At 34.2% G+C, this 9,923-nt stretch overlaps 1 protein-coding gene across 1 annotated transcript in view; it reads left to right on the forward strand.

Annotated features, from left to right (window-relative positions):
• Nucleotides 1-9,245: 9,245 nt before the first annotated feature.
• Nucleotides 9,246-9,923, forward strand: part of LOC107755418 (tektin-3-like) — a gene marked incomplete at its 5' end in the record, with an annotated part of 8,245 nt that continues 7,567 nt past the window's right edge. The window contains one exon of the mRNA XM_016572199.1: nucleotides 9,246-9,662. Coding sequence (XP_016427685.1) covers nucleotides 9,246-9,662 — 417 coding nt within the window. The remainder of the gene's footprint in view (nucleotides 9,663-9,923) is intronic.

The raw sequence follows: 9,923 nt of genomic DNA on the forward strand, positions 1-9,923 counted from the left end.
TATATATATATATATATATATATACTTGGCTGAATGTGTTTTATTTTATTTTATATATAGTTTATAATATATTTTATTATTTCATTTATTTGTTTTACGTTTTTGCATACAATAAAATGGGGCTGTCATTTTCCAAAAATAAATACATATATACATCAGGCTTAAGCAATTAAGTTATAAAAGAAATATTGTAGCATTTTTCTGCATGGAGCAAAAAATATTTTTTTATTTTATTTTATTTTAAGCTTTTGCATGCCATAAAGATGGGGAAGTGGTTTTCCAAAAATTACAAAATTAAAATAACTAAATGGATTATTAATAACATTAACAAAAAAAAAAATTCTGCCAAGTGATGTATGTAGCTCATTGGTCTAAATGTATGCTGTTTCCAAGCAATGTTGCAACTTATAATAATAGAATGTATGGTTCTATAAAAGGCATTAAGAAAATAATTTATTGTGGTATTAAAATAATTAAATCACATAATTTATTGTAATTGCTAAAAATGATTTTGTTAATTGGTCACACCTTGTTATGGCCCACCTTCATATAAATGCTCATTTTATAGCCTATAAAATAACATCAGTAAAGCACTAAAGAAGGATTTGGATTGTGCCAAGTACATAGCAAAGATCTTAGTTCAGAAATGATGTATTTTGATGTTCTACTATTGGCCATGACAAATGTTAAATCATCTCATAACAGTTTTGATATGCATTATTTACACTTTGCCCAGATGTCTGCTTCTGTGGTCCAGCTGTATGCCTAGACCATTTATTAAGACCTGCACTTTTCAAAAGCACAAATGCACCATGCTAAGGTTTATCTGCCATCCCTTTCCCCTGTGGTTTAGCCTAATCTGATCATTGGCGCCTGTGCCGTTCTACTATGTAATCCAATACTGTACCATTCTTGGTACCTCTAAAGATTTTCCAACAGACCTACAGTGAAGAATGCAAACCGACTCTAAACATTAATACTGAATGATGGTCTAGACAGAGGCCTGTCTTAATCTAGGAGCCAAATTAGGAGCGCTAATGACCACATTGCTTGCCAGCGATAACCTTTCTGCTGAAACAGAAACGACAAAAATTGAGCTAAAGATATAGCAAATGTGCTTTCTTATAAACAAACCTTAATTGGGATCATGCACCCTCCTCAGCGTAGCTTCTATATGCCATTAAAGAGACCACCCATTGGGAATATTTATAGGAGGAGATTCACTGAGGCTTAGAATGTGGCAGTTAAGTATCTGAATAGCACATGATCCAACACCTGAACTGAGACATTCCAAACGTCACTTAGAAAGCTTCTCACAGCGCCACATGTTTCCCGTTTAAGACATTCACGGATTTTCAAACATTGATCTTATCTAGACTAAAGCAAACATGCCAAAAATATAAAGCAAATGTGTTGACTGACATTGTTGACTTTGCACACTTCTATTGACATGCACTATAACATCTTTATTGCTAAACAAACTTCTATTAATCAAAGAACCTAATCTAAATGAACACTGATTCAATTTACCCCACAGTTAGGCTAAATATATATTTCATTATAATATAATCATCACAATGCAATTTTAACTTTACACTGCCCCCCAAAAAATTTAGACACTTAACACACTCAAAAATGCCATTATTTTATCAGAGGTTTTAAAACATTTTGATCATTTGTCCATTTATACTGTAAAATAAAATAAAAAATGCAATAAATAAAATAATTATTTTGAAAATATTTACTTGCTGTTGACACACTGTTTGATGTACTGTATAAACTTGACGAGAAACATAAAACTGTGGCAGCATCAGAATAGCATAACTGTAATTAATGAAACAGTGATAATATTACATTTGTACACCTCTTTTACATTCATTCATTTGTTTGTTTGTTTGTTTGTGTGTTTAATTTAATTTAATTTACTTTACTTTACTTTACTTTACTTTACTTTACTTTACTTTACTTTACTTTACTTTACTTTACTTTACTTTTGCAATTTTAACTTTACACTGCCCCCAAAAAAATTTAGACACTTAACACACTCAAAAATGCCATTATTTTATCAGAGGTTTTAAAACATGTTGATCATTTGTCCATTTATACTGTAAAATAAAATAAAAAATGCAATAAATAAAATAATTATTTTGAAAATATTTACTTGCTGTTGACACACTGTTTGATGTACTGTATAAACTTGACGAGAAACATAAAACTGTGGCAGCATCAGAATAGCATAACTGTAATTAATGAAACAGTGATAATATTACATTTGTACACCTCTTTTACATTCATTCATTTGTTTGTTTGTTTGTTTGTGTGTTTAATTTAATTTAATTTACTTTACTTTACTTTACTTTACTTTACTTTACTTTAATTTTCTTTTCTTTTCTTTTCTTTTTTTATTTAATTAATTAAATTAAATTAAATTAAATTAAATTAAATTTTCTTTTCTTTTCTTTTCTTTTCTTTTCTTTTCTTTAATTTAATTTAATTTAATTTAATTTAATTTAATTTAATTTCCATGTGGACCCCAACACCCAGTAGCAAATAGTAAAAAAGGGTAGCAAAAAATTGTAAATAATAAATAAATAAATAAATAAACATTTCTTTCACACACACATAAAAAACTAGTTTCTTAGGATTTAAATATAAAACAAAAGACATACTGTAAATTGTTTCCAAATTGATATCTGTGCAATGAAATTAATTAATCTTTAAGTGTGCAAAAATGAATTAATCTCTAAGTTACAAGCTCTTAAAGACAAATGATATTCCAAATGCCTATGTCTCAGTAGGGGGCTGCTATTGGCCAATCAGATTTAATGCCTCAGTGACTGTCCTGTTCAGGTGTGATGGCAGCCGTTGACAACAGTGAGGAAACTATGGTTGCCATGTTGCCAACCTAATCACTAATTCCGAGATATTATTCTGAAAGATTTACACATGTCTGGGACCAGCTCGGTCTACCTCACTCAATCTCTTGATCAGTAGTAAAGAAACTGCACGAATGATGTCATGCATGTTTGAATAAATATATAGTTAGAGAGAAAAGAGAGGCCACTAGTTTAACAAAGCAGGATGTCCAATCCTCTGTGACTGACACTTGATGGAGTCAGAGAGGAAAGGTATACACAGACCCTCCCCAAATTATTAGAGACCCGACCGAGCCCTTTCCTGATGCAATATCCCTGAATTTCAATGGTGTTTAGATAGTAAATAGCATCACTTCCTCTCTGTCAGCATTTCCAGACTTCATGTGTTACGTGTGTTCTGTGTAGAGGTGCATGGAAGAGGTGAATTATGGCTCAGTAACGAAGAGGAATGTAGATGGAATGGTCCATCCTTACCTCACCTCAGATAACCAGCCATCAAAGCCTCTTCAGCATGGAAACCTGAATGAAACGTCATCTGAGTGATCAAGCATCAGGTTCTTTCTCTCTCTCAATCCATCTGATCCTCTGGAATACCAGCCAGTGTCAGGTCTCATAGTGTTAATATGAAAACCATCCCACCCAACCCTCCCAGAGCTTTGATTCATAATAAAAGCACAGCAGTTTATCCATCAATATCCATTTTGCATGTGACAGTTTGAATCTGACACTCCTGTCAATTCTCAATGCAAATAGTTTTTGATGACCCAACAGCATAAGAATCAGTGAACACAGCTCATAGCAGTCAAAAGGACCAAAAAATACCATCAAAGAACCATAAAAATACTCCATATGACTCACTATAATTTGGAAATCATGTGACCGCATTATCAGAGAAAAATACAGAAATTCAATTCAATTAAATTCAGTTAAATTCGAGTTTATCTGTATTTTTATTATCAGAGAAAAATACAGAAATATATGTTTTGTTTTGTTTAGTTTTTCCCTTTCATTTTCCCTACACTACACTACACTGGCATGTTGTCACACCATTTTCAAAACTTCTCTGATCAAATTTTTGAACCGATCTTTGTTAAAATGTATAATTTCCCAAAACATTTAATCTTAAATGGGCTAATTTTTGCAATCCGCTGCTCTGCTTTTACATTGTTTTTCCATGTAAACCACATGCGTTTTGAATCTTTTGCAATGTAAAGTTTATTTTTTATTTTTTAATAACTCTTAAAAACGTGGCTTGAGACACAAGCTGTGTCATGGGAACAAACCAGCAAGGTCCCAAGGCATGTTTTTTAAAAGTTCAACTTATTTTAACTTGAGTGCCATGTTTTTACAATACAAAACACAAAAAAACTGCACATACAGGGCAGTGGAATGGAAAAAAATGGCAGGTGTTTTTTAAAACTTATTTTAACTTGAACGCAATGTTTTTAAAACAATATGTTATGAGCAAGACACTGCAAAAGACGTATGACAGTCAAACACGTCCGTCAAACATAAAAAAATGATGGAAAAAAGCAAGACACATGACAGTGGAATACAAAACAAAAATTGCAGATGCATTTTTTTAAATGTTGAACTGATGTTTTTTGCAATGCTAGGCCATGCACAAGATGCATGTTTGTCTAGCTTGTGTTTGCATAGAAACTTGAAAGCAGTTCAGTGGACTGCAAAAAGCAAGACAAAGGGCAGATGCAGATCCATTTTTTTTTTTTTTAAGTTTAACTTTAGTTTATGTTTTTAGAAAGTTTTATCATGGAAGACGTATGAGAGATGAGCGCAATGGTCAAAGACGTCTATCTAGTGCATGTTTACATAAAAGCAAATACGTGTTCTGCATGAACGGCCCTCAAGAGTGCATTTTGCACAAAACATGGCTGCAATTCAATCTGTGTTTCACTCTACAGTTTGAAAACCTATACTCGGAATATTCTTTGCAAGACTCCATAGCGTTCGTAAAATGGGTTTGTCCTCTCACGCATTCGTGGCATGCAGTAGTACACCGCAGACCCTCCAGACGCACGGTACTAGGGTAAATATAGGGTACTCTAAAGTTACACTCACGTTCTAGGCTGAAGCCTATGGGCACTGGGGAGGTGTTTGCTGTTTGGAGGGCAATGGACGTCAACCGTGGGTTTGTTCTCCATGCCTTTACAGGGCATATTCAACATGGGGAGAGGCAATGCCATGAGGTCTGATGTGTTTGTGTGTGTGTGTGTACGTCAGAATGTGTGTCGAGTGATACAGTAGATCGCTGGCACAACGGCCTTTGAATCTCAGCTTACCCTGTTGACATAGAAAACCAACGGTTGTGATATTAGACCACTTGGTGAGAAGCTGCGGTTCAGCAGCAAAATCTAAAACTGCACGTTTTCTTTATGTTGTGGTTAGTAAATTTAAGAAGCCTGTTTTCAACTTCAAGTAAATCCTAATTAAAATAAGTAAATAAGCCACATTGAGATATAAAATCAACATGTGAAGTCGCAATTATAAGAAATAAATTCACAATTGTCTTGCTTTTTTCTACACTTAGATGGAAACAGTTTTCCACATTACAAAGACTAGATTCATCAAATGTCCGCATTAAAATAATAATAATAATAATAATAATAATAATAATAATAATAGAGTGACTATTCTTTCCCTATTGTAGGCTGTTGGCCGGATTGCCTAAAAGGGAATTCATGCAGTGTTATTTTAGTAAAGACACAGACATCAGGGAGAAAACCACCGCGGGATAACAGAGAGGGGCTCTGGTTGGGGAGGCTCACGTTGAGAAACTCTGATCTGTTGGCAAAGAGAGCAACAGGAAGGGAACAAAAGTCCAAAACATTGCATTACAAAGCTGAGGCTGATATTTAAGCAGCTATGCTACAAAAAAAAAAAGTTTCTAAATAAAAAGAGAGACAAAAATACTGATTAAGAAAATGATTTTGCAGTTTATGATTTAAAAGTATATTCATAAATTCATTTTATTTTATGGTGATAGTATAGCTTTTATTGTGTTCAATGTACAAGCAACTTCCCAACAATGTGAGCACAGTTGCACTTTGGAAAACACATCAGTGAAACAAACAATTATTTAATATTTAAATATTTACTGTATATATAAATAGCTAATGCAATTTAATTATTATTAATTATTTAAAAATTGGATATTAAAATTATAAACCACCACTAGACCAGTAGTAAAATAATAATAATAATAATAATAATAACAATAATAATAATAATAAAAACATTTAAAATATTTTTTTGAATTTTAAAATGAATTTGTCCATGCAAAATCTAAGAATTTATCAATATATTAATTAAAATTTAATAGTATAGTTTTTAATGTAGCAACGTACAAACATAATCCCACAAAAAGTGTCTGTGGTTTTTATTCTATCCTCCTTCCACAGTAAGACAAGCCCACAGGTTGCATTCCAGTCTATGAAGAATGACTTTGAGACTTAGCGGCAAAGCGATTTTCCTTTTGCATTAGTCAATACATGTCAACACCCTCTTCAGAACTGAGAGACACAAGCCCAGCCGGGATAAACACACGACACCCAGCCTCAGTCCTGGGCACATATGTGCGTGCGTCTCTTAGCCTGGACTCTAACAAGACACACGGATGATTATACTGTGTTAAATAGCCCAGTGTGCTCTCTTCCTGTTGAATGAATCATTGATAAGGCGGCGGTAACCCATCCTCATGGAGGGGGAGTGAAGGTATTGGGGGCCATGCAATAATTAGAAGGTGTCCTCTCACCTAACTCACTGATTCATAGCTCAGATTCCCTCCATTCAGGAAGATGAATGTGTACACAAATAATGCTAGCCATGACAGTGTGGGGTTTCTTGCAAAACAATGGAATTTGGTGGTTGCAAACACAAAACATTAGCATTATTCTAGTGGTCCTACTAATAAAGTTGTGATGAAACGGAAGTATCTTTTTGGATCTGGATTTAAGCATTAACTTTAAACCATCGCTTCTGGTCATAATTCATAATTATGCTTCCTCCAGTAAAAGTCCATCACCTGTTGTCCTCTCACATCAAAATCATATTAGTAGAACTGTTTTGGACTGTTTTCACTTGATCTGTGCATATTCAGATGACATGACTTTTTCACTGGAGAAAGTAATATTATGGATCATAGAGGACCTTTACAACAGTTTGAAGCTAGGTATGTTTCTTATAAACACATCGTTTCACTTCACAAGACATTAATTAATGGACTGGAGCTGCGTGGATTATTGTGATGTTTTTACCAGCTGTTTGGGCTCTCATTCTGACGGCACCCATTCAGGATCCATTGGTGAGTGAGTGATGTAATGCTAAAAATTCACAAGCAATTATTTTACAGTTGAGATATGTATTTAATGTTTTAAAAATTAAATTTAAAACCATTTTATTTATTTTTAATAATGTAATGACACTTTAAAACTTTTTTTTTTCAGTTACATTTAAAATGTAATGACTTTTTAAATATAATTGCATATTTGTACATAGTGTTAATGATGATATAATTTCATGTTTTAATTAACTGACAATACATTCTAATGTGTATGCAGTACTGAGTTTCTCAAGGGTGTGTGCTTTAAATCGAAAAATTCCTGCTTCAGTCCAGCTGGACACTTTCGTTAAAATACCAGTAATGCTATAACTATCCTCTATCCTCAAGATAGAACAACACATCAGTCTATACATACAGTACAGCTGTCAGCAGAGGTGGTTCTCCCTTTGCACTCAACATTTACATTCACGCTTCCAGCTGTGTTTCCTGTCCAGATGTGCCACACCCCAGCAGCAAGAACTCCAGCCCATTTCATCTGTGAAATGTTAACTGTGCCGTGTTTCCTAGTATAAACACAAATAAAATACTATTTTCTCTGCACATATATCCAGGTGTCATTATGCAAAACACTTTCTGTTTGATGGTCATTTGAGACACGAGTAAAAGCCGCACTGAAACACTCAGGCATCATCACATGCTGAAGTCTCAGCTTTTATGTGTCATCACTTCTGAAACGTTAGACCAGAAACACAGAGATTATCTGCACTCTCAGACACCAGCCCTGAATGCAGAGTTGAGGATGATTGTTCTTATATGCACTAATATGTACAGCTGCAAATGAAAAACCCTGTTAATGAATGAATATAAATCGTATTGATAAAAAAGGATAGGAAACTATGCCAAATGATCCTGTCTCTCAGAGGGTCAGAATGACCCTTTGTCCCAGTTCATCACGGCTGATCACTTTGACTCTGCTGAACTGTTACTGCTAGTTCATGTATTCTCAATGGTTACTAGAGAATTGTACATTAACTCATCAGGGGGTCTGACTGCCCAGAAAGCATGAAGTTAGAATATTTTCTGAGAATATGTTCAGCGATATACTCTATAGATAGATCACTAAACCTTGTTAATATATATACACACACACACACACACACATACACAGTATATACATACATGTTATATGTTCATGCTTCTTGTTTATTTCTATAGACTTGCCCCGTCTATCCATCCATGTGTTTGGTTGTCATTGGTTACCTGCCTCTAAACCAGCAGTAGTGTTGGATAACTGCGCTTTCGATTGACCTCTTACGGAAGTGATTCGCGGAATGATGAACGCTGAAGGGCTTGTTTATCAATAATGCACAGCAGTGCCGTTCGAGATCTGTCGCGCATGCGTAAAGGTGTCCACAGTTCTGCACAGGTGCGCGCTTACACCTGTCAGCGGTGCACAGACTGCGCTTCATCAGAGTGACAGATGAGATTCAAACACACGGTGAGTTTACAACACGTATTCAAATAATCTGTTTTAGAATCTATTATATAGATTTCCAAATTTTCTTTCTCGAGGTATTTAGTCAGTTTGAAATTTCTTTGATGTCATTTGGCGCGTTTTGGAGAAGACAAAACGATGCAATGCAAATAATATTCTGTTCCGATATTTAATTTGCATTATACGTTTTCAGTTTATATTTGCATAGTAGGCTACTTAAATTGATACGCAAATTAATAGAATATTTCAAAAGAAAGAGCTTTAAGGCGTTACTTCTACCAAGTGTTATTTATTCCAATGCCTTGCGTGTATAAGTTATGATAACTTTCATTCATAACATTAACACATTTTAGCCATATAAAGCTTAACAGATTGCACTTTCAAATAGTTAAGCAAGATTACTTTGATATCTATATTTCCATATTTACTTATAAACAATAAACAATGTAATACATTAATAAATTGCTGTCTTTTACATTTTCACCTTACTCCACAAACCTTAAAAATACAGTCTGATATTATGGCCTAATGCCAGTGTTTCCATGTCTGAAACACACACACACACATTAATTCGTACTTTAGAAGTGGCAGCGCTATCCCGAGTGTATCAGCCCTTCAAAGAGAAAACCTAGACTTGGTCCGGGCCAAGACCATGTTTTACCCCTCTAACAGGACAGCTCTCAGTACACGTTACATGCCAGAGGACTGGTTCAAGTCCAACCGCAGTAACTACAGGGAGTCAGAGTCGTCCCGGAACAGTGCCGAAAGGCTTCGGAGGGACACCATCCGAATGATCCAGGATAAGGACCAGATGACCCGTAGAACTCAGGACACCACCAGCAAGAACATCGGAGAAAGACTAAACGACATCAGCTTCTGGAGATCAGAGCTCAATCATGAGATAGACAACATGGTGACAGAGATATCAGCGCTGACGGATGTGAAAAGAAGACTGGAAAGAGCACTCGCTGAGACTGAAGGGCCACTGCAGGTAATATAATTTACATATATAATTTACAAAATTAAAAATGATATATGAATAATTATATAAATAATACACATACATAAATATAAATGTATGTGTATGTATGTCTATATAGAAGAAATGTACATAATAAATATACACAATAAATATACAATATATTTAATATATATGACATAATATTTAATTTATATATAAATATTTAATTTAAATATTACATATATATATATATATATATATACAGTATCTCACAGAAGTGAGTACACCCCT

This window comes from Sinocyclocheilus rhinocerous, unplaced genomic scaffold (assembly GCF_001515625.1).
Source record: "Sinocyclocheilus rhinocerous isolate Xijiao unplaced genomic scaffold, SAMN03320098_v1.1 scaffold140, whole genome shotgun sequence".
Lineage (NCBI taxonomy): Eukaryota > Metazoa > Chordata > Actinopteri > Cypriniformes > Cyprinidae > Sinocyclocheilus > Sinocyclocheilus rhinocerous.